General features: G+C 33.8%; 1 protein-coding gene across 3 annotated transcripts in view; it reads right to left on the reverse strand.

Annotated features, from left to right (window-relative positions):
- Window positions 1–27,385, reverse strand: part of LOC125050462 (RNA-binding protein fusilli) — an 80,430-nt gene that overhangs the window by 45,624 nt on the left and 7,421 nt on the right. For all 3 annotated transcript variants that reach the window (XM_047650344.1, XM_047650345.1, XM_047650343.1), the window contains exon 2: window positions 4,142–4,234. In XM_047650344.1, the coding sequence (XP_047506300.1) occupies window positions 4,142–4,234 (93 nt within the window). The remainder of the gene's footprint in view (window positions 1–4,141; window positions 4,235–27,385) is intronic.

A 27,385-nucleotide genomic window follows, 5' to 3' on the forward strand; every position in this document is an offset into this window, starting at 1 on the left:
CGTCAACCGCTGTCTTTGTCGTGAGACGCAACTTCGACGCAAGTGTAAATGGATACACTCCGAAGAGATTCCAATTATATCTTCAAGCAGGCGCTTGATTGGGGTTCGCAAGGAGAGCGGAAGCGTGGCCGTCCCAAGCAAACCTGGCGTCGTACAGATGAGGCAAAGAGAGCCGGAAAGACTTGGAGCGTGGTAAATACGACGGTCAAGATCGAACGCAATGGAGACTCGCTGTGGACGCCCTCTGCCCCGTCTAGGGTCATTAAGTCAAGTCAATGTCAAGCCGGAATTGGTTGTGTCATATGCGTTTTGTATATGACCAATCGTGTCATAGTTATAAGGAAAAGTACCTCAATTTAGCAATAGTCATTATGCATCACGCAATTCATGCATTTTCCTTTGTTACATAATAAATGTCTATAAAATAAATATATTATTTTTTATGTAATTATTCTATTATCTTTCTCAATTGCTCTAGGCTTTTCGCGGAAACAAAACACAAGCAGATTTTTTTGCTCTCAAACAAGGAGGCCACTTTTATAAAGAGATTTTAAGGTTAAAGATTTAATGTGCAAAATAAAGCTTTTTTAAAGCCCTTGGTTTGGTCATGAAATCGAGAATCAAGAACTGTTCCTGATTTGAAATAAATTAAAAGAAATATCACTGAGCCATCTATTACAAATTTCATCAATGTAGATTTGGCATTCGCTTACAACAATACATTGCATCCTTACTTTACAATCTATGGTTATTTTAATGTCTGTAATTTTTAATCTGGGAGAATGGGTGTAGAGAAAGTATAACTGTCAAATACGTAGTCCTTCCGTATGTCAACGTCAAAAAGATTTGACATACGGGACTGATTAGCGCTAAGCTTCTGAACCTTACTCTATCCTAGCTCAAACTCAAAATAACTTTATTCATACAGGTAAACAACTACACTTATGAACGTGAGAAAAGAAGATAAATGAATTCAAAATTTACATTTACTGCCAGTTCGCAAGTCAAGGGCGTAGAGCGGGCAAGAATAACAGGCAAGAAAATCTCCACCACTCTTTTTAATCGCTAAGTTTTGAGTCATACAAATTGTTTGAACGAGCAAATCAATCCCAAGGATTAGGATCATTTAAATTATCGTCAAATTTATAAAAAAAACTATATGGCAAATACACACGTTGGTACACAGTACATATCTTCAGAATTTACTATTACAGCTCGTTTATACTATGGTTAAAGTTGGCTGTAATGACAATTAGTCGTCATTACGCAAATAATTGTCTCAATCATGGAGCAAAGGTGTTAGGTCTTTAGTAATTACTAATTACATACAACTGTTTGTAATATTGTCTTTGACTAATAGATTTGAATAAACCAAACGTAAATTTTAATTAGACAAGAAATAATAAAAAAAATTGAAATAACAAATTGTTTATTAACTACATAAATCATGAGGCCCAAAATTAAAGGTCTTGTTACCAGGCCAATAATGATTTTCATTAAAAATATTGTATAAAATTGACTTTCAACCCTGACACAGGTATTTTTTTACTTAAAAGGGTTCCCAAATCTAACAGATTATAAAAAAATACTTTTTTAACGCAATTTTTTACAATATCTATCTATCGTGGTAAAATTCACTTCAATTTTACTGATACAAATGTGATATGGTTGACTGAAATGTTTCTCGATTTTTTCACAGGATACATTTTCAGCTTGCTGTTAAGTTAAGTAGTTAAGTTCCTCGTTGATTTATTTAAAAATAAACCAAACTTCTACGGCATTTTCAATCCGATCCCCTAGCACGTAACAATATTATAAAAATCTAGTATGGGTTTAGGCATTTTATTCAGCCCCCGTTTTTACATGGATAGGTTAGGTAAGGACTTTGAATTCGTCTGTTACAAGGAAATATTAGCCACAGAGTCCGCTCTCTAAAACGCGAAGACAATCGAACTGTCAAATCATTATCTCTATACAAACGTCAAAAAAAAAAGTTTTTAAAATACGAGTGTTGCTAAGAAAAATCATTTGCAAAATTGTATCTAGTCCCACTCATATTTCGGACTAAAAAGGCCAAAGGAGGTTTACAATTCGACGTGTATTTAAAAAAAATGCTGAGTGTTGACCGATAAGAAATGAATGAAAGATTATATCTTATCTTTTCATGTGTAGTGTATAGTCTATGTAGATTATAATATAGAAGTTATAAACATTGATTGTTGTACAATATAGATTATGCAATTTTTATCTTATACAGAATTTTTTCTTATTTGTCCTTTGATTTCTAGTTACTGCAAGCATAAAAATCTGATCTAGTGTAAAAAATTAATACATTTTTATTTTACAAACAATTTTTGACAACTATTCAAACTTTTTAGTGTGTTAATGCTAATCTATGGTCAATTATTTTTGAATATGTCTATGTTTCATAGACAATACAGGTCATAGATCATAGAAGAACCCTATTATGAAAACGAAAGGTGATTCTAAGCCCCGTTACGTCAAAAGGCCTTAAATTAATTATGCACGGACCATTAAATCAAGATATTACATTATGATAATCCCATCAGGCAGGTTAAATTAATTAGCTGGCAATTATTTTGAAGGTTATTGTGGCGCCTTGCGTATGGCAACAATTGTTTGTTATGGAATTTGTTTATGATAAAACTTTTTGAATCTGGAAAATAGGAACGTCCGATTCAGTGCTAACAATGGACTCTTTGTTTTTTGTTTCTTTTTACAAATGGGCAGGAGTTAAGTTTAGCGATACCACTTTCCATGGACACACACTGGTGGATGTGTGGCTTGCAAGTGTGTTAGTGTGTGTGATTTGGTACGCTCTTTTTTTTTTGGAAAGTCCTTAAGTCGAATTGGTTTGGAAATAAATTTGTGGGCAGTTTTACATAGTGGTAAAACTGCTCTAACTAAGCGTAGTTGTGGAACGACAGACGTCAAGGTAATACAGGTGGTATTTCATATTCTGCCTAAACGACCGACGTAGAAGATGCAGAGAAACCCCACATCTTCACGCAACACCAAGGGATCAAGCCTTGTTACTATAATTCTTATTTTTTTAATTAAAAAAAATTTATAATTACATTAATTAAATATATATAATATATATATCGCTTCCGTCAATCAAGTTTGCCGCCTAAACTTAAAGTCAAAAATAAAGACTAAAAATAATTCTGTATTAGCAAAAAGTAACTGTCAATCATTCAATGCACTCTTTGGTTCTTTTATTACATGTTAAAATATCGCTTTTTACAAATGATTGACAAAGTACTTAAGATATATATAGGTATATATTAGGTAGTTTAGCTTTAAGTATGCAAATAATACCTCAGGGTTAATAATCACATGCCTAACAATTACGTTTTTTTATAGAATACGAGCCTACGGCCAAAAACGGGCAGTCATCACAGCCCATGGACACCAATTTAAGTGGATGCGTTGCCTGCCTTTGAGGAAGGTTTATATCTTTTAGGGCAGACCCCCACCGGGAGTCGATTCCATAGTTCGCAAAAGAAAATGTCTTGTGAATCGGAACGTGGAAGACGTGGGTAGAAGTTTAAGTTAACTGCTCTATTGAAGACGAAAAAATAAATCGATAACCAATTAAAACCGGTTAAAGTAATATGCAAAAAATCATATTATATACCTGCATATATTAACTATTGGTTTTTGTCGAATTTTGACGAATTTTGATGATTCTAGATTACATTAATTTAGAAAACAAACCTTTTAACTGAAAAAGATTTTTAACTTAAGAAATGAGTGGATATTTCAAAAATTTAATCGATTTTGATAAAACTAGGACCCTATGTTGTGATATACATCACTTTTAATGTATTTTTTATGTGTCCTTTTTTATTATTGTCCTTTTAACTGTTTACATGTTTTAATTGCTTTGCTTAGTTCTGTCTAAATAACTATATGTCTTTATGTATTTTTGCACTTATCTAATGTAATTTCTATTCTCACAGTGGTTGCCTGGAAGAGATCGCTCACAAGCGATAAGGCCGCCAGCCCTCCTTTTTATTTAATTACGTTAATTGTACTATATTTCTATACACTTGCAACAAAGTGTTAATAAATAAAAAATAAATAAATATATCCATATATAAGCATTACAATTTACCTGTAAAATAATATTTTCTAAAGGCTGTCCCGTCTGAAACTCTTCAGTTGGCAGTCTGGTCGGTCTCACAGCATATTCTCTTTCGCCGATAATCTGTAACAAAATTATAACTGTAAGCGAAAGTTATTCATTAAAAAGTAGAACGCGGAAAAAGGTTTCCGTAAACAATGTTCATTTGTATATACGAGTATATATGACCTTAAAGTTAAAATAAGTTAATTTTAAAAACGCAATTAAAAGAATTCGTTGTTTACATGTATTTAAATCCTTGAACCTTTTAAAACAGAACGAGTTTATTTTGCGCCAAAAAAACAGATCCGGAAAACTGTAATAGCTAATACTTCATTCCCAACAATCGTTTTTAAATTTAAAAAAAACAGAACACAGATTAATTACACTGGTCTTTTCCTTAGATATCATTATCTGTTTCGTGTTTTTTTTTCTAATAGACTTAAAGTAGCCTTTTTTGGCATGCCTGTATATCCACAATGTTTTCCTAAAGAGCGAGTGTAAAATTTAGATAGAAAAGTATGTCACCACCAGGTGGTTGAGGGTGTGAGTCGCTCAAGCCACTATGCCAATTGCCAACACTGCTATTACTTTTTAGTTAATTTTTAAAACATTTATAGGCAAAATTTATCTGTAAATATCAGCTACCCGTAACCCGTAACTCAACTCTAAAATAATTATTTATCATCATTATTATTTTCATTATTTTTTTTCACATTTAATTTTGGTTTTTTTATCGCATATCGACTGCTTGCTTATATGAAGTATAAACTTTTTAAGTGTTTGTTTTTAAATAGTAATATATAGGTGTTTGCTGTATTTAATACTAAAAACGATTGGATAACAGCTATTTTTAATTATAAGTATGCAAATATATATACTTGCTGCATTAAATACCGATCGCATTACTAGGAATCGATTTCATATAAATATATACTGTAGCATATCTTCATCGTTAGTAATAGCTGGTTTAATCATCTGTTTTTAATGTTGCTTAATGAATTTTCACTTAATGCAGAGGCAGAGATCAATAATAATATTTTTTGCGAAAATATTCTAGCATTTTTGGTAGTTATACCTACTTCTTTTGGCGCGTTAGGGAAAAATTATAAGAGTAAATTCTAACGCGTGTACATAAGTAGGTACACACACTTTTTTATAGAGGGCCAGGCTCACATATGTTAAATTATACCGCCCATAGACACTCACAGAAGGCCTTTTAAGAATTGGCACGTTTCTTGAAGGTCCCTAAGTCGATTTGGTTCAGAAATACTTCAGTGGGCAGCTGGTTCCACACATTGGTGGCGGCAAAATCCGTCTCCTAAGTACCTACCCGCAATCTTAATTTAACATTAGGCTTTTAAATTATCTTTAAATACATATAGTAAAAAGAGCGGGGTTGGCCGTGCTACTCTCATCCCTAAGGTTCGCTGTGCACTTTTGTTTATATTATGTAAAGGAAATCATTGCGAGGAAAACGGCATGGCTTAGGAAAAAAATGTAGGTAAAAAATATATTTTGAATTTCATTTGTTTATCTATTACTAACGATATTTTGCTTCCGCAATATATTTATTTTATTTATATTTTTTTACGTCTACTTGTTAAGTAATTAGTCAATTATTTGTGAGTTAATATGATAATTAATACCTAAATCCCAGTTATCTTACAAGTATCTATAAGTACTTAGTTAACTGTATAAGTGCAAGAAATATTCGTCGGAAGCTGGTAAACCGCCGACCTAACTGTTACAAATGTGAAAGCGAGTCTGTATGTATATTAACGCTTTCACGATAAAACCGAGGAACTAATAGGAATTTCTATATATTAAAAAATTTATATAGGCGTTTTTATTTAGGTACCAAAACAAGGATTACCAAACTAGTTGAAAAACGTTTAATATAAGTACTTATTTGAAAATAGAATTACTTTTAAGACGAGGAGAACGCCCTAAATCCATTAACAGTGCCAACTAAATGGAAGTTAACTCAGTTTATAATACATAAAACAAAAACGATGTATACAAAGTCCATAAAGATTAGGTTGGAGTGAATGTTCTCAACAAGTGCCACATGTGGTTCCTATTTCAATTTTAGCTCGACGAATGGAATTAGAGCTGGAGCGCATGCGCTGCACTAACCAATCAGAAGCTTGACAATCATAAACAATCATGGCGGCCAAATCAGCGCGCTATTGTGATAACATTGATAGTTTAATAAGCTTAATTCACGGCTTTGCCTGATTTGAGGGCCAGTGTTTGATTGATTGTAAATTAATTGAGTTCTCGTACATATAAACGGTAAATATTACATTTATATTGTATCATTCTGATAAAGCCGAATTAGCGGCCTTGGGGCGCACTTTAAACGTACGGGTAATTCGTAGTTAAAGTTAATTGACAAAGTCTTGAGATAATAGAGTATAATACTATAGTCAGCAAGCATCAACCTTCAACACTGTCAAATTATCGTAGACAACAGCACTGCAGATTAGCAAACCTTTGTGAAAATGTCTAGACGCTTATTATGCGATCATTTGACATGACATTGCGAATTTAATAAATTTGAAAATGGAATTTAGGCAAAAACGTAATAAGCGTTACCACAGCTGTATATTGTATGTAAAGTCGGGTCGCGACACCCATTGCGCATGCTCCGGTCAAATGTCACTGACAATGGCGGGAAAGGAGCTCTTTGCCAGCCATTAAATTCGTTTGACGTTTCATTATACATAATACGATTTCGTTTTCATCAACTACATTTATATTATAATGATGGCAGGCAGGGTTGTGTTTCTTATAACAATAATTTCTACACGTAAGATTCCATAAAATGAGTGGGTAAACAATATATTTTAAAATATAAAACTTTTAATAATTTTATTTTCAAAATACTTTAATATCAGTTCAAATTGAATGGATGTGTGACCAATTAAAGTCTTAAAATAAACTTAATTATTTTCCGTAAACAACTCAGGAGGTAAATTTAATGAGAAATCAGATAAGATAAAAATGTCATAAAATTAGTTTATTTTTATCGAGTTTAAAGCACTAGTCAATACAAACAATTGTCGATATTAACATGTCAATGTCACACACTATAAAAAACAATATTTCATTCAACGCCCGTCTCAGAATAAATTTCCACAGATGTTTTCACGACTAAACGTTATCGATATTTTTTTTAAATGACAGTGGCGCCATCTTTACAATAAGCCGCAGTTTGGTAACCTATTTGGATTCTTTGGCATTTCGATTTATGTGTAGCTTTTTTATCGTATTAATCTCGCGATTTTTGGTAAATAAGTATATCCTCACTTAGTTCTCCAACGACAGACGGTTTATAACCATTTTTGCATAAGATTTTTCTACTAACTTTTAACACTTATTTATGGTTTTTTTACAGGGTTGATTAGGCCCCTTGTGAATTTCGGAAAGGGCCCAGCCTTGAATCTCAAATCGGTAAGCAGGGATTCGAATAACACAGCAATGCTACATGCTTAGGTATATTTGACACGTTAAAGGACGAAACTCTTTGACCAAGAACATTCAAATGTTATTGAAACATGAATAGTTTTATAATAGTTATTAAACCGTGTTGTACTTGGAATTAAGTAATTTACAAGTTATATCAATAATCAATGGTTTAACCGCGAAATTGTAGTTAATTATGAACGGGCCAAACAAGCGTGAATTCCAGTTATTATGTACCATAATTGTTGTTCTAAGAATTATAAAAAACACGTTTATATATAGAACATAAAATAAACATAGATATCCCATAACGGGACAGACATATTATTCATTTTATCGGAAAGCTCCATAGTTAACAGACTATAATGATTATTTATTTTTCATATGATTATGTCCTTTGTAAGAACGTTTAAATGGGCATTCTATTTTTAAAATCAGAATCACCTGTGACAATGCAGCTTTGTCCATATAGTCTGTGGTATAAAAATTATTGATTCAAGCATTGCGCAAGTTGTGTTCGAATTTTAAAATATGCATATTGATTCGACGAATAAATATGGCTATAGATCATTCATATCCAAAGTGTACTTGAGCGGCTCGCCGTTAAAAACATAAACAAGAAAATGAAATGTTAGGTTTTGTAAGCGATCGGAAATGACGGAGCAACTTCTAACATGCAACATGGATCGCAATACTTATGAACACGAATACCTTAAGTGTTTTAACTATTACTCACTACTTGCTATTTCGTTTAATATATCATAGTGTTTTTACCGTAAACTATAAGAATACTATATGGTTATTCATCCCATATTTTAAAGTTGGGGTAAAACCCTCTTATTTTGACTGATGGATACTATCATACAGCCGAAAGTTTCTTTTTGTTTGATTAAGAATTAAAAAAACGTATTTTTTCATAATTTAAATATCTATTTTTTTAATTTCTCCAATTTAAAATTGGAATCAGAAATCCCCGCTAAGATCACCCGTGACAAGTGAAGCAATTTCTAACATTTATATTCTATGCACTAACACAGACTATACTACAGATTAAAATGTTCCACAGTATAACGTTAATATCTAATACATAGATTCGCTTAAAGCTCACATATGGAATGCCATGCAAATTAGGCTAATTAAATTACTTGAACAATAAACTGGTATTATTCAGGTTATTCAACCTCACACGTGGGTGATACAATGTTATTTAATTTCCGTGTAATCATCTTATTTAACATAGATATGCATTACCGGATCGGTAAATAATGTGTTATTAATATAACAACATTTAATTTTATATATTATATGTCGAAGCTCACTTTTTATATCAGAAACATAAATATAAAAAACATATCCGAAATCCATTTAAAATAATGCTTCTTATAAGTATTATAAAACTTTCTCATTATTCAGTATATTTATTTCCAACACACAAATATATAGTATTTACAATATTCTTAACTTACATAGTAATAATAATAATTATTAAAAATTTAAGATGAGAAAATTAAAACAAATATAAAAAACGTGTGTGTACTTATGTACCTACACGCGTTAGAAGTTATACTTCTTGGGCGTAACAAGATAAAAATCTTTTCAAAAATTTTATTCTACGTTTCTAGAAAAAACACTAACAATAGAAAAACTAAAATTTTGACTTATCTAACTTCAGGGTGTCGGCTTGATGTGACGGTGTGCACGCGCATCGTGTTTCCCTAACGCGCCAAAAGAAGTATAACTTCAAAAGTTTGATCCCTGTGGCAGTGTACCTTTAACGCTGTGCTGGCACGGTTTCCTCATTCTATTGTGATACTTATTCATTGAGTGTACTACCGCCAACTTAAATCTTTAATTAACGTCTGTGCACCGACCGAACGACAGAGTGGCCCCATAGTCAAAGACTTTCTTACTTATATATATCTATATATGCATTCTGCATTATTCCATTCATATACTAGTGTGTATTTGTATACGTAGTACGTTTACATTAAAAACAATAATAAATGGGCAGTGTTACTGCAAGAAGCAGGTTCTTGCACACAAAAAAATCAAGTAAAATATCAGCGTATGTTAATTTAAATATTAATATATAGATATATATAACACGCATAATGTGAATATTACACATATATGGTACGTAAAGCTATAAGCCTCATAGACATTAATTGTTCTATTCTTATCACCATAGTTGCTATCATGCCGTGACGAACATTAAATTACCTTTAATGCCTTATAGTAAGAATTTTTTTACGAATTACATATTTTTATAGGCAAGTAGGCGTTCAACATTATGTATGTCGCAGCCAACAAGCTTAATAAGCTGTTCAATTAACAGCCTAGAATTTTAACTAAACAGCGCCGTTTAACTAACGTCCTGAAAGATATTCAGCCGTAGCGTTAGTAACAACATTTAATAAACTGGCTGGCTAATGCTTAGTCCACACCATCAATGTTGTGGTTAGCCAACGCCATTTTGACAGTTTGTAGAGTTTCATTTCGAGCTTGAGAGTGGCAGAAAGTGGAACTAAATTTAAAGTAACAGTGAACAGGCTAGGCAAGTAATGAAACATCATAGATTAAAGTCATTTGCCTAGCTGTTTGATCAACTGGCTGAATATTTTTCAGGCCGTTAGTTAAACAGCGCTGTTTAGTTAAAAGGCTAGGCTGTTGATTGAACGGCTAATTAAGCTAGTTAGCTGCGACAAGTAAGTATATAACTTACGTAAAAGTTTGGGTTTAAGACCTGCGTGTTTCGTTTTTACCTTTAAGAGTACAATGCGCACATAGAATAAAAATACACCTTCCATTGTTTTTTTGATAGCAGTAGTCAATCTATTAAGAGGCTTGTCAGACGTTAATATCCTTCTGACAGAAACCAGACTCAATTTAAGACTTGTATTGAGTAATGACAATGGCTTGTCACGTGACGTGTTACAAATTCGTTTGGTGAATCACGTCTGCTCTTTAATATTATTGTCTAATGCCCTGCAGTATGTGTCGACTGTCGATATAGCGTCTATAGTTTATTCTGTTTGATCTTCTCCAGGCTATATTATCTGTGGTTATGAAACTAATATTTTTGCGAAAGAAACGGACGTGCACCTATATATTATACAAATATTTTTGCGAAAGAAACCTACCAAAACCGGTCCGATTCTTTGCAACAAATTTAACAAAATTAATATCAAACGTACAGTGTATTATTATTTTATTTTATTAAATAAAATGTGACCTTCTATTGTGTAAAATTATTCCTATATTGGTCAAGGCGCAGTATAATTTAGCAAAATAAAATTATAAATTTTAAAATCATAATGTAATTGCGGAAAAGAAATATTTAAATTTATATTTTCAGTTTGCATTTTACGTCATAACTTGCGTTGTTTTAAACTTCGAAAACCTAATTTTTCCTATTTTTAGAAGCACTTAGCAAGGTTTACATATTCATAAGGACAGAGTGAGTAAATATTTTTTTTACTAATATACGTGAATTACGCAAGCATTAATAATTATTAAAATAAATAACCACGGACACCAGACTGACGTCAACTGTCAAGTCCTACGCCATAGGGCAAATTAAAAAAAAAGTATACTTGATCTAGTCATACGCATGTACGTGATCACCTTTTCTGTGCTTGACACACGCCGTTGAATTTTGAGGTCTAAGACGCTTTTCTCACGATGTTTTCTTTTGCAGTACGAGAGAGTATTAAATACGCACATATACAGTCCATTGCTGCACAGTCGGGGTACGAACCTACGACCCCAGGGATGAGAGACCACTCTTGAACTAGGCCAACATTTCTCACCGTACGAGTGTGTGTTAAATACGCAGTGTGTTGTCACACAGACTTATAAATATCACTGAGATTTTCATTGTAGTATTGATTTCCCTATAGTTTTAGGAAAAAAAATCACAATATAAGGGAAATTAAATTTAAGTAAACGTAAAAGGGCAACTACGCGAACCGATTCTATTAAAAGCATTAAAATTGTTAATTTTTTCAAATGATTTTTTTTTCATTTTAATAACTTACTCTATATTTATTTTCCAGGTGCGCACGCGCACGCGTTGCACCAAATCTTCCTGGCACATGTATCGGGACAGGCAGAATCCTAGTGTAAATGTGAATTGTCTAAGTATAGTGATATAGTGAATTAAAGGCCGGCTAAGACTATTAATACAGTGATTTGTGTCGTGAATGTCCTTTGTTTGAGGCCAACTTACAGAAATTTGAGCATTTCATAACCAAAATAAATTTAAATAAACATCAAAGGGCACATTACTTATTTATTATTACTACATTTTGTTTACCTTAGGGATGACAGTCACACGCTGAAGCCACTAGGCCCAAGAAAATATGAAAGTTTTGCAACGTATTTTCGTAAGCCTTTTCGGTGATAGCTACTAAAGATTTCACTGCAAATGTAACCATGGCTTGGAACGCCTTTGCTCATTAAGCAAGGAGGTTTCTCATGGGCTTGGTTAATTAGCTGTTAAAATGTGTGACAAAACTTGATAAATTAACACTTCTCGTCAGCCACAAGGCTGTTTTATCATTATTATTGCGAAGCATTGAGAATTTTTTGACGTGACAACGTCTTATAAATCGATGGAGCCGGCTGCACGCACGAATAAACATGACTCATGCGGCGTTACCTCGCTCTGAGGCGTTCCATTTAAGGCTTGAAGTGCAAGCGAGAGCGCGAAGCGACAGAGAGGCACAATCGGACTCCGCGCTCTTCAGCGTTCGACATCTGTCTCTCTCCTACTTGAGTGAGCGATTCGTGACGTTGTCACGTTCAACTATCGTCAGTAAACCGACTTTACAGACAACCGATTTTTTTTTTTAATACAACAGGGGGCAAACGGCCAGGAGGCTAAGATAAGTGATACATGGATACTCACATTGCCATCGCTTCAAGAATCGATACGCTCTTCTTTTGAATGTTCCTTAGGCGAATTGGTACGGAAATACTTCAGCGGGCAGCTGGTTCCGCATAGTGGTGGCGGCAAAAACTGCCTTAAAAATGCTCAGTTGTGGAACGACGGAAGTCGAGGTGATACGGATGGTATTTCGTATTCTGCCGACGTCCGATGATGAAACTCAACTTCAGATGTAATTCCCAACAAATCCTCTCCATGGTAAATGCGGTAGAAGATGCAGAGTGACCTGTACTGTATGGTAAAACAAATCTTTGTATTACCATACAGTACCAGTTCTTTCTAAGTGTTAGAAACTTAAATAAGAAGTAAAAAAATTTTATGTAATAGGAGGCAAACGGGCAGGAGGCTCATCTGATGTTAAGTGATAAATGGACACTCACATTGCTAGAACGTTCGCAAGTGCGTTGCCGGCCTTTTTACATCACTAATTTAAAAGATGCAATAAGACATATCTAAGGGAGTCGCTTGAAGCATCATTCATGAAACAAAACACTAACGAGGTCCCATTAAACCAGAAAATTATGAAGCGTAACTAAATACGAAAACTATGCTAATGTATCACATAAACTTAGTTAATACGTTTTGGAAGATTTTTGGACCTTCATAGTAAGTAATTAATTTAAAATATTATAAATCCTCTTACTGTTTTTATTAAATATATAAATTTCCCAATAGCCCCGACGTCTGGTGTGGACCTCATTTTATTCACATATTTTGTACAAATATTCTATGTTCATAGGCGAGTGGGGGTCCGACTTCCCGCCTCCGCTACTCTCTTGCTGCAGTGAGTGACGCATTTCACTATCTTACAGTCTTACTGCAGAAATGTTCCAGTTGCGATCTGAAGCTTCTTAATATATCACGTAAATGCTAGTTAGTTTATACAGGGTGTCCCAAAAGTCGACGTCAAGACGAAATATTCTCATAGGTAATGCCACACCAGTTATCAGAAAAATTAAAAAAAAAAATTAAGTCATGTATTTTTGAAGTTATGGAAATTTTCCTTTTATTCCAGAAAATGTACACCATGTGACAGTTTTTTCATTCCTGTTGTTACAAATATTTACTTTTTTCTAATTTTTTTTCTCTTACGTCATCCCGAATAGTGCTTTATGTAACCTATGATCCTAAACCCTGTGCCGATCACTCCAACTTGTAGGAAAATTTCATTTTATACCGTACCATGTTTTCAAAATTAATTTTCGCACTAGTTCAATTGATCGTCCTGAAAAAAAAATGTACTACTCCAGTTTGGCAAGCAGCTTTAAAAGTTTGCGCATTTAATAAGGATTCTAACGTGGTATAACACTTACTTCATTGTTTCTTAGATCGGCCATAAAAAAATTTTTTGTTAAACAATGTCTGTTTTTAAAAATTTCTCTGGAATTACAAAAAACGATTCTAGTGTACCCAAAGCGTTCCTAATAACCACAGCGTGGTTTTAATAAGATGGCGTAAAGTGTGAGCGAGACAGATAGTGACGCTACTTACTGCTATTGACACACGTGAGTTCCATCCATTTCATGTACAGCGAGTACAATCCTTATTACCTCGAGATTATGAACCTCGGGTTGCTTTTTGTCAAACAATAATTCAAAAACACCGAGAAGACCCACAATTCTTAGAAAAAATTTTATGGTCGGATGAATCAACTTTTTAAAAAAACGGCTACATGAACCTACACAATCTGCACGAGTGGCACGTCGAAAATCCACGATTGATGAGACCAAACAGATCACAGTACCGTTTCAAAGTTAACATGTGGACTGGAATTTTGAACGGAAAAGTCATAGGGCCTTTTCGAATTACCAGAAGTTTTAAATGCTGAAATTTATTTAGATTTCTTACAAAATCATTTGCCCAATTTGCTGGAGGACGTGCCGCTTACTATTTTACAAGATATGTGGTTCCAGCAAGATGGTTGTCCAGCGCATTACAGCCGCTTAGTTCGAAACCACCTTAACGAGGAGTATCCAGACAGATGGATAGGGCGGGGTGGTACAATCTCGTGGCCCGCCCGCTCACCCGATTTAAATCCTCTTGATTTTTTTTACTGGGGAGCAGTAAAGGAAAAAGTCTATTCCAAGTCGATTCAAAATGTAGAAGAGCTATTGTGTCTAATGTATTGCAGCTGAAGGACGGCAATTTGAACATCTTTTATAAAAAAAGTAATAAATCTAATCATAAAAAAGAAACTGTCTATTTTACTTATTTGCGTCCGTATACCATAAGCGTCACTATCTGTCTCGCTCACATTTTATGGAATGTCTCTCTCCATCTTTTTTAAACCACGCTGTGGTTATTAGGAACGCTTTGGGTACACTAGAATCGTTTTTTGTAATTCCAGAGAAATTTTTAAAAACAGACATTGTTTAACAAAAAAATTTTTTATGGCCGATCTAAGAAACAATGAAGTAAGTGTTATACCACGTTAGAATCCTTATTGAATGCGCAAACTTTTAAAGCTGCTTGCCAAACTGGAGTAGTACATTTTTTTTTCAGGACGATCAATTGAACTAGTGCGAAAATTAATTTTGAAAACTTGGTACGGTATAAAATGAAATTTTCCTACAAGTTGGAGTGATCGGCACAGGGTTTAGGATCATAGGTTACATAAAGCACTATTCGGGATGACGTAAGAGAAAAAAAATTAGCAAAAAGTAAATATTTGTAACAACAGGAATGAAAAAACTGTCACATGGTGTACATTTTCTGGAATAAAAGGAAAATTTCCATAACTTCAAAAATACATGACTTAATTTTTTTTTTTAATTTTTCTGATAACTGGTGTGGCATTACCTATGAGAATATTTCGTCTTGACGTCGACTTTTGGGACACCCTGTATAGATTTGATGCTCCAAATCGCACTTGGAGGCTCCAAATACAGGACATTCTATAATGAGATAGGTACCTACTGCTGGTTTGAAAAACTTTACTCTCATTAAAAACATACACAAAGCAAAATATATGTCACTTACATGAGAAAAAAGTAGTTCCATTGACTACTCAAATGACGTTGCAATAATTGTTGATTATTGCATATTTTTGATCTTGGGGTTGGATATACCTTTAGCGTGCGACTGTCTTCCCTGAGGTTGTACGTTCGTACCCCGGCTGTGCAGCAATGGTTATGTGCGTATTTAATACTAGCTCGTACGGTGAAGGTAAACATCGTGAGGAAAGCATGCCTTAGAAAAGTCGACGGGTGTTAAGCACAGAAGGCAGGTCACCTACTTGCCTAAAATAAACCAATTTTTACGAAACAGATATATAAATCTGAGGCGCAGACCCAAATGTTGGAAACTGGTTTTTTTTGTAAGATGTTTTTTTTTAATTTGTTAGAATAAAGAAGTGATGTAGGGGGATTATTTGTCAGAATGTTTCGTTTAATTGTAATTGGCCAACGATTGGCCAATCACAGTCAAACTGAACGCGTCATAGTTTCGTCTTTGCTTTATATTTTCGGTCGGTTTATTAATTAAGCGGATTATAAGTTATTTATCTCTTATTAAAGTTTCATTTATCACGAGATTTTTATCAAAACGGTGCAATTGAAAGAGCCGAGTACGAAATTAACATTTGGGAAAATTTCCAACTTTCATTTTAAGGTCAGCATAAAGAGGTGACATTACAATGTTGTCTTAATGATTTGAAGGTTTGTAAAAGCTGCCAGACTGGTAATCAGAGCTCCAAATAAAAAGTAAACAGCCAAATTTGAATTTCGAACGTTTTTTGCACTTACTAGATTTGAGTTTGCAACGTTTTCTCCGTTTACCAAATTTGAATTTCGAACGTCTGCACTTACCTGATTTGAATTTGGCGACTTTATTTAAAATATAAAAAATAAAGAACTGTTTTTATATCTGTGATTGATTATCCGTGAATTAAGTTGGATAATAAATAATAAAATTAAACCCAGATGAAATAACATATTACATACAAAAAAGAATTCCGAGGTTATAAATTCTACATTAAAAATAATAAACGGCAACAATAAAAGAGTCTTTCCTCCAACTTTGAATTTGTACTTCTTGGAGTAGAGACTCTTGGGATGTGGGGTTCAACTGCAAAGGCCCTAGTTAAATAATTAAATTGGTAAATAGTACTTGTGACCCCAGAGCTGGTGCTTTCCTCGCTCAACGAATAAGTATCGCAATAAAGCTAGGAAATACTGCCAGCGTTAAAGGTACTGCCACAGGGACCAAATTTTTTAAATTTGTTGTTATTTTCTATTTATAATTTTTTAATAATTATTATTATTACTATGTAGGTTAAAATTGTATACACATTACAAATTTACTACACGTATAACATTTTGCTTGCGTAATGAAATTTTATTTGCTGTAAACATGTTATAAAAATTGACGTCAATGAATTTAAATTAATAAACTAAACAAAGTGGTGAAATACAAACGTATACGAAATTAATATTTTGATTTTATCTATATTAATTATTAATAAAATTTTATATTTCATGAAAAAAAAAATTGAAATCACAAATGACGAATTGTAAATTAAAATGTCACGTGTTTTTACTATCGAAGAAATAAATTAATAAATTTAAATTTATAATTTGTATAAATTTTCGACACTTTTAATATTTTAATGACAATTAAATTGCTAACATATCTTCCTTTTTCCCTCCCTCTAAGTCTCGGAAATCTAAAGTTTTACATTTGTATAAATATAAACAAGACTTAAAAATTAGTTTGCCAAAGAGGTTTCACTTCTGACATGAGTAGGTACTTTGTACGCACGCATTTTTTTTTTAAAGTTACAGCTGTCACAGACTTTTTGTAGGCATAATCCAGCTTCACAACTTTTCTCTAGAACTTAATCTCTTATCTCGGTTACTTTGCCTACCACGAAAAGGTCCGAGGACTCGTAAATAACGTGTCTGTCTATTAGTAAAATAATTTTCCAAATCCCTTCAGTAGATCCAGAGATTGACTCTATAACCTCGACTGCTTCTTTATGGCAGACATTTTTACTCTTTGAACGTTATTAGTTCGAACGAATCAAACTCTATGGATAGATTTTGTTACGCGATAAGTGACTTGTCTCTGTACGGTATCGAGCTTTCTAGGATATCCTGTGTATTATGGAAATCCTTTCCTAGAGAAAAATATTCCTTTTACGATTTTTAGACAATTAAATTGAACCCACAGGTAATACGGTGTATTATTTAAGATGTAGTACTCGCAAAAACCAAAGACAACGTGTATTGTGTAAAACTTACAAACTTGTACACAGTACAGCCTTGGGACTAAAGATTCCGTGTCTGTTACCATGGTTACAATTTTTATATTAAAAAAAAACGTGTCTGTACTTATGTACACGCGTTAGAAGTAATACATCTTTGGCGTAACAAGATAAAATTATTTAAAAAAAATTATGTTTCGCCTTATTCTACGTTTGTAGAAAAAACGACACTAACAATAGAACAAATTTACTCTCATCATTTTTCCCTAACGCGCCAAAAGTATAACTTCAAAAAAACTAAAATGTTGACTACATCTAACTTCAGGGTGTCGGTTTTTTGTGACGGTGTGCGCGCGATTTTCTCTAACGCGCCAAAACAAGTATATTATTATTATTTTTTGCAACTGTTTACTTTAGCCTAAAATTTGTTCATAGTTGACCGCGTAACATAGTTTTTTTATGGTTTACTATTCTTGCCGTATTCAATATAACTTTTTGAAGGATGATATAAAACGATTTAAGCAATTGATAGATTTGTGTATTATTATTATTGTATAGGCCAGATTGTAATTCATGTTAATTCACCATATTATACCCCACATCATACCTAAGTGATATTACGTACACAAATTAAATTATATTAGAATAACTCGTTAGGATAAATTTTCCATTTAAAAACCTGATAGTCTGTGGACAAATCCTCTGTAATAAAGTAGTTACAATGGATCACAAAGGTTATAATTAGTCTCTGCCCGTTGACGCTAATATGCCTTTATCTTTAATACGCACGATGTTCTTACAACTTTGCTTATTTATTTATTTCGTATACCTACAGCTTACATAAATTATATACAACAATATCTATACAAAAAGGTTCAAGTGCTATTTAAATACAAAAAAAAGAACAAAACTAACCTTAAAATATATTATTAAAAGGAGTCCCTTTAGGCAAGGTTCCGAAGATACTGGCAATACTTTCCCATTATTTTATAATCAGTTATAAAAATCTTTTCTTATAAAAATCCTCTGATAGGGGCTAAGGCTATATGTACTTTTTGGTTCTATTATGGTTCCTAAGATTAAGAGATCCTCGACATCATCTGGCCATCACCACTTCGACCTATCTTGACCCTAGCATGATACTCCATTCTCCAAGAAGACCACAACGCATGTCAAAAGTTTTATAAAATACCTGTTTTAACTTATTAGATGTGACCTTGAAAGATGAAGAAGTACAATAACATAATGGAAAATCTTAGCTCTGATATTAAAATATATGAAGTATTTACCGACATATATACTTATATGTTATTGAAGTGGACCCTTGAATTGTCCGGTAAACATGCAATTTGTAAATCAAACTCTTGGCGAACAAATAAACGTGTCGAGTATTTCAAATGTTTCACTACTTTAATAAGAAATGTATATGTTAAGATAAAGGTGACTTAATAGAACAAACGGGCAGGACGCTCACCTGAAGGTTAGTCGGGAACAGACAATGCTACGCTCTTCTTGAAGGACTGGAAGTCATATTGGTTTGAAAATACCTCGATAGCTGGTTCATCATAGCGCGGCAAAAAAGCCTTTTATGCTACTTTTTTCTTTTATTGCTTAGCTAAATATAATATGACTTATATAAGATTTTTATTTAGAGAGCAGTGTTGGCCTAGTGGCTTCAGCGTGCGACTCATATCCCTGAGGTCGTAGGTTCGATCCCCGGCTGTGCACTATTGGACTTTCTGTTTATGTGCACTTTTAACATTCGCTCGAACGATGATGGAAAACATCGTGAGGAAACCCACATGTCTTAGACCCAAAAAGTCGGCGAATGTCAGGTACAGAAGGCTGATCACCTACTTGCCTATTAGATTGACAAATAATCATGAAACAGATACATAAATCTGAGGTCCAGACCTAAAGTTTGTTTTTTTTTCTATTTCAGTGACACGGAAACAATAGATCTAATAAATCAAATTAATACGCAATTTAAAATTGTTAATCTGTGTATTAGCCTTTCCAAGTATTTTTATTTAAACGCATTTTAAGTAGGTTTATTTTAATGCATGATAAATATCTGAAAAAATATTACATTAAGCCTCACGTATACATAACATTTAATGTACGATTTTTATCATCGTACAGAAAATCGTTAACCAAATCGCATCGTAACTTGTTAAGTGACATACTGCGTTGCATGAGCTTCGTGAAACCAGTTCCAAAACTAGTACAGTATCCAACTTTTATAACACACGCAATTTTAATCCGTATCACCTTGAAATAAGACTTAAAATCTATCAAAGTATCACGTCACGGATGAAAAATTTAGGGACACATATTTATTGCTAGCAATTAATGATGGTTTTAATATTAATCTTATTAACTTGTGTTTAATATTTTTTATCAGATTTAATAAATGTATATTTTATGAACGTGTTGTATGTTGTAACTTGAATATAAGCAATTTATTAAAAGATATTTTAAATTTAAATTTCAGCACGTAGATAAATTGCTATATACGAGACAACTATGCATGCCTGCGCTATCTACTTTCAATTCTCATGCAATTTGGACTTTATTACTTGGATTTAAGGTATATTTTACAAATTTAAGTGTTGCTATTACGAAATAAAGCATTGAGACTTCAAAAACGTCTTGAAGTTTGACATACGTCATAGTTCGCGCCAATTCTTATTTCAGAATCTTACCTTAGTCTATAACTATATTGAAACGAATATATACCTCGACCAACAGTTGTACTATTACCACAAATTCTCGTTAATTGAAATAGTCTTTATTATATTGTAATTAGGTGTATTTTGCATTGCACGTGTTATCAATAAGATAAGGTTGGAAGGGTTCTAGAACCAGAGACAACCCTTTGCCGACATTTCAAATCCATGTGAGTATGATTATTTCAATACAAACTAGTAGTCCCTACACTTACGCTATATTTTGTACAATAAACTTAATTCTTAATTAAACTGTATATTTACAAAATAAAAAATTGCTGTTTCTGAATTTCTAAAAAGTCTTGATTACGATGCAACATGCAATTTGTCATAACCATTTGAAGTAGACATTAAATTAAATTTTTTCACACACGTATAATTCACACATATTCTCACTTACACAGTCATGCTTTACTTTTATTTTGTTTGTTACTTTAATTTAGTCATAGTATGTTTCTTTAATTTAGTCTCTGTATATTTTTTGTCCGCGGAGTTGTGGAATCTGTTACCACAGGACTTCTCAACGCACCAGCCCCTCACAAAGATAGTGCAATGAAGAGGCAAATAAACTTTACCATTATTATACCATATACGTAATATGTTTGATATCTGTGTAGTTTAGCTCAAGATCAATTCATGATCCTGGTACATTGTTGCACACGGGACTTAGTCAAGTAAACAGTTTTTTATTATGGATTGTTATCTTGTAGAAATTAGCAGGTTATTCTTGCCGTATTTAATGTATTTGCTTTTTGAAGGATGATATAAATGGATTCCGGGAGGTCTAACAATTCGATAGATTCGTGCAACTGTTTTTGGATTTACGCCGGTGGACAAAATTATATTGATACTAGCTGCCAACGCGAACTTCGTTTCTCCTTAATGCCTACCTTTTTAGTACATACCAACACGGAACATTTTGCTATGCTACCCCAAACTGTTCGGTTTTCCAGAACGAAAACTTTTTAGGTTTTTCTGTGATTTTTCTCTATATAAACCTCAGAGTTCAAGTGCTTAACTAACTAATAAAAAATAGGGGTTGATCGTAGAGGGTAGATGAAAATTAAGGGATTTAAGTGTATGCTGTATCATAAAATAATAAAAAGAAAAAAATATATCTGTGGGTACCTGGGTAGATTGTAGCCGATTCTCAGACTTACTGAATATGCATAAAAAAATTCAGAAGAATCGGTCGAGCCGTTTCGGAGGAGTACATTGTGACACGAGAATTTTATATATATTAGATTGATACTTTGTTAAGTGCATCGTTTTCATTTCTAAGATGTGTATATTTCGTGATTTTATGATCTATTGTTTCTTGTAAGTTGTGGGTGTTTTGTGTGACAATATTAAGTGAGCTGTTTAATTATTAAATTCATTCCGTGGTTATCTTGATCATTAAGCAACAGTGGTGAGAAATGTGATGGCATTTACTATTTACACAGTCGGTTACATTATTTGACGTACGCCAGGGTTATAAAATAATAAAAATTACTCAAGCAGAGACTTTCCATCATTTTTACGACTTACCTGTCATAAAAGATTTACATTTAATTAATTATGCGGGAATTTTAGTGGTAACTTATCAAATTTCTAATTTGTACAACGTGATTGAGGCTTCATTTGTAAAATAAAATAAATCAGTGACTCTACAACCTTTTTTTAGGTCTGGACTTCAGTTTTTTGTATGTTTCATGATCATTTGTTAAACTAATAGGCAAGTAGGTGTGCCTGATACAGGTCGTAGATTTTTTGTGTCTAAGGCACGCCGGTTTCCTCACGATGTTTTCTTTCACCGTTCGAGCGAATGTTAAATGCGCACATAGACAGAAAATCCATTGGTGCACAGCCGGGGATCGAACCTCGAAAAATTAAAAATTCTTTTTTCTCTTTCTAATTTTAATTTAGTAAAAATGATTAATTTCACGTACAAAATATTATGTTACTTAAGAAGAATTATTATTGTTCGTCCTTTCTCTTGATTGGCATCAAAAAAATTAGCGGTGTTTTTTTCACATTTGAGTCGGATCGATTTAGGGACGAGACAAGTAATTTTTAGAAAATCATTGAATACCTTTTTGTTTTTAAAATAAAATATGTATAGTCTTCTTCCAGCAAATATCCTATCTACTATATTTAAGGTACGTTCTCTTGATGTCATTTTCTTTGGACGCCCTGTATATGTGCTATGTTGAAAAACATAAAAATATACTCAAACAGGACAATCAAGATTTTTTAATAAGTACGTTATATGGAAAATTATAGTGTTTATAAAATCTTTTAAATGGGAAAGACCAGATTTCGACTATACTACAACTTGTTTACATAACTACGCAATACGCATAAAAACTTTCCATACAGTTTCTATATTTATATTCTTAAAATGTTTATATTGTTTAAATGCACAGGAAAATTATGAGGACAGAAAATGAAATGATTGACGCGGCCTAGACTGTACTATAAATAATACTCACTAATAAGATTAAGCAGTGTTGGCCTAGTGGCTTCAGCGTGCGACTCTCATCCCTGAGGTCGTAGATTCGATCCCCGGCTGTTAACCAAAGGACTTTCTTTCTATGTGCACATTTAACAGTCGAACGTTGAAGGAAATTATCGTGAGCAAACCGGCTTGCCTTAGACACAAAAAGTCGACGGCGTGTGTCAGGCACTGGAGTCTGATCACCTACTTGCCTATTAGACTGACATGATCATGAAACAGATAGGTACATAAATCTGAGGCCCAGACCTGAAAAGGTTGTAGCGCCACTAATTCAAGTAATTAGATACTCCCTTTAGAGTAGAGACTCTTGGGCCATGGGGTTCAAGTGCACAGGCGCTAATTAAAGATTTAAGTTGGCACCTGGTAGATAATACCGGTGACCCCAAAAGCTGGTGCTTTCCTCGCTCAACGAATAAGTATTGCGAGAAATTCTGCCAGCGTTAAAGGTACACTGCCACAGGGAAAATATATTTATTTAGATAACTTTTTTTAGTGTATGTACGTGAATAGTGAAAAAACCGAGTTAGGTAATTTATTGTACCGGTTAGACCAGTGTTTCCCAACGTGGGGCCCCATGCCCCATAGGGGGACATCAGCTGGATATAACACAACGTGGAGACTTAAGATTGAAGCTAATTGGAACCTAATATACAATCTCTGTGCAGCAAGCATCAAGCGCAAGGATCACGCCAAAATAATGTAGAAAATCTTAATTAAAATTATTTGGAATTTGAATTTCAGTTGTTCATTATGTTTTGAAAATGTTGTTTCGTTAACAATTTCCTAGTGATTCCTAAAACCTACTATTTTAATTTATTATTTACAATCCAATTTGTTTATATATAAATTATGTAGGTAAGAATTGTTTTCACTAGGTTAGACATTGTTTAAACATTCTTCAAAAAGCGATTCACTTTTAAAAATTTGTGATAATATGTGTAAGGCGACAGTGTTAAATCTAATAATTTAAATACGATTTAAGTATTTTTTACTTTAGTATTAAGTACAAAATCCGAAAAACTGTTCACGGTCAAGACCTAATATCTAATTAACTTTAAAACTAATTTTTTGCACCAATTTGTTACATCCTTGTGAATAATCTTCATTAATTACTGTGTCGGATTATGACGCTTATGCAATACTATTTAATTTTTTCTTCATTATTAACCCAGTGAAAATAGCTAAATTATTATCTCCGGTTTTTGTATCTGTTTCATGATCATTTGTCAATCTAATAGGCAAATAGGTGATCAGCCTCCTCAACACGCCGTCGACTTTGTTGATCTAAGGCAAGCCAGTTTCCTCGCGATGTTATCCTTCACCGTAAGAATGGTAAATGCGCACATAGAAAGAAAATCCATTGGTGCACAGCCGGGGATCGAACCTACGATTCTCTACCTACGACCTACGATAAAATAATACCTACAAGTAATTAGTTAATTGTGGACTCTAAAGATGAGATTCAGCAATAAGACATTATGTCACGGAGCCTCACCTGATGTTAAAATGCCACGGGCCCCCGACCCAAGAGGCCCCCTGCCCAAGAGATATTATGTTATATGGATGAATGTGAAGTCTCCAATACGCATTGGGCTAGCGTGGGGACTACAGACCATTCTCTCTGGCTTAAGAGAGGAGGCCTATAGCCATTAGTGGGACATACACAACGTGTAATTGAGTACGCTGAAAATCTCGAAGTTTATTAAAATTAAACTGAGTACAACATGACGATTTTAACTGATAGGGCCCCATCAAAAGAATTTGCCACGGGCCCCAGATGGAATAGTTACGTCACTGCTCTCGTCACAAGTTGTGTGAAGGTCTATGAAACCACACCTTGGGAATTCTGTCGGTACAATATTTTTGCTGAACTATTTAAGGCATATAAAACGTATTGGTATTGTTCAATTCCTACTTAACGATGTTGTAATATCTAATCGATTGTGCGAAGTGCTAATAAATGAAATGTCTATTGTTAATAAGTACAAATGTGTGAAATACTCCATTCTTAAATACGTTATTCTGTTGACATAGTGTGCAACAATTATCTACTATATAAAAATAAGTCGGGTTTTCCTTCCTGACGCTATAACTCCAGAAAGCACGAACCGATTTCCACGGTTTTGCATTCGTTGGAAAGGTCTCGGGCTCCGTGAGGTTTATAGCAAAGAAAATTCAGGAAAAACTTCAACAGAAAAGCGGGATCACCAAACGAATGTTACATAAAACGAAGCCATCTGGTGGCGAAACGGAGTTCGCCGAGTTTGCTAGTTATTAATATTTTGAAGCTTTTGGGCCGTGGGGATCACACAGCGGCTAATTAAAGATAGTACCGGTGACCCTAGAGCTGGTTTTCTCGCTCAATGAATAAGTATCGCAATACAGAATACGAAATTCCACCCGTATCACCTCTACGTCCGCCGTTCCACAATTGAGCGTTTTTTAAGGCAGTTTTTGCCGCGCAAAACCACTATGTGAAACCAGCTGACCACTGAAGTATTTCCGAACCAATTCGACTTAGGGTCCTTCAAGATAAGAGCTTACAATTTCTTAAAAGGCCGGCAACGCACTCGCGAGCCCTCTGGCATTGAGAGTGTCCATGGGCGGCGGTATCACTTAACATCAGGTGAGCCTGCCCGTTTGCCCCCCGTTCTAATAAAAAAAAAAAACAGCGAGGAAATCTAAAACACTGCCACGGGGACCACACTTTTTAAATTTTAAATTTTCTATTTATTAATATGTATGTTAAGAATATTGTAAATACTGTATGCTTATAGACAGGAGATTATACACAGGTGACATTGGATTTTGGACATGCCGCTTTTTTTAGGTCAACGCAAAGTCCTTTAGTCATAACGACAACGCTTATAACTAACATAGTAGGTACATATGGGGGGCCTCGTAGCCTAGCGGTCTTATTAAGTGGCAGCTAGGTGAGGAGTACCGGGTTCGATTACCGGTTCGAGGACAAACTTAATTTTTAATTTAAATTTGTTCTCGGCCTTTGGGAGGGTTGTGCGGTACCGGGCGAGTGCCTAAACCGTACATGGAGGACACGGTCGAATTTCTAAAGACAAGCACGAATTATAAAAAATCCTATACTTGACGCTGGCTAAAAAAAAACATACATATGATAAAACAAAACACTTAAAAAATAAACAAAGCCAAAACAGATTACATAGATAAACAATATATATCAAACAGAAAACATAAGACCAAAAGAAAAAAAAGAAATCTAACATTAAACAAACGACAATTAATACATTATATTTCAAAGAAAAAACTTAATTATTACTGCTAAACGAAGCCTTCCCGCCTCTTCAAATATTTCCTCACTTCTTTGGAGAGGTGGATAATATCAATATCTTCATAATTAAATACGTAGTGTCATAGATAAAACCCGAAACATTACCGAATTATGCAGGTAATTCGTGTTCAATATATTATATCATTAATGTTAAATTAATTAATGGAAACATTTAAAAATTAATAATCGGTTTAAATACTTAAGACATCATAATATCTCTCCTTATCTTTAGAATTACTGGAACGTGGTATATCTTTTACACTCGCTGTTTGCAATGCTAGATAAATATGTACAATGCTCTAGAGTTCTTGTTTTACAAAATATATTTGTTATAAGTTATAACATATGCACTATTCTTATGCTTACATTGCAATAGACTGCATATGCCCTTTAATTTTATGATTTATTATACTCAATCGGCAGCAGTCACCAAGGAAGCATCTGTAGCGAACTATCTGTTTCCACCGGTTCCTGTCCAGCGTTCTCTCGCTGTAAAGTTTTGAAGACGATGAGTCTTTCACTTGGTCGGGTTGGTAGCCACGTGATCTTTTGCCTTCTGTGTTACCAACCACGATCAGTTTCCCCAAGTTCTCATCGCCTCTGCGCATTGCATGGCTGAAATAAGATATGATTCGATGTAGGCATATGGTAGACAGAGGAATCCATATGCGGAGTTGGGTCCACGGTATTGTGAGCATTCGCCGCCAGCACCACATCTCAAAGGCATCGATCTTTTGCCTTACTCGAGCCAAGATAGTCCCTACAGAGGGATAGAGCCAGTTTCTTTGAATTTCTTATTTGTTGATTACGCCAACAGTAGATAAATATTTCCTTTTTACAGATATTACCCACACATTGTCTATGCTTGAAAACGAAATGCATTTTCGAGGTTTCATGCATTTTCGATTCCCACAAAAAAATTAATACGTTTATGTACTATTTTTCAGAGCTTTGCTTACTTTTGCTGACAAGAAGGGGGGATAAATTGCAGTAAATCTGCTTACGTAATACATTAACGGCCCTTTAAAAGCAATAAAGACGCTTTTACTATTAACTAAAAACCATTACAATATTACT

Source organism: Pieris napi, chromosome 6, assembly GCF_905475465.1.
Source record: "Pieris napi chromosome 6, ilPieNapi1.2, whole genome shotgun sequence".
Classification (NCBI taxonomy): domain Eukaryota; kingdom Metazoa; phylum Arthropoda; class Insecta; order Lepidoptera; family Pieridae; genus Pieris; species Pieris napi.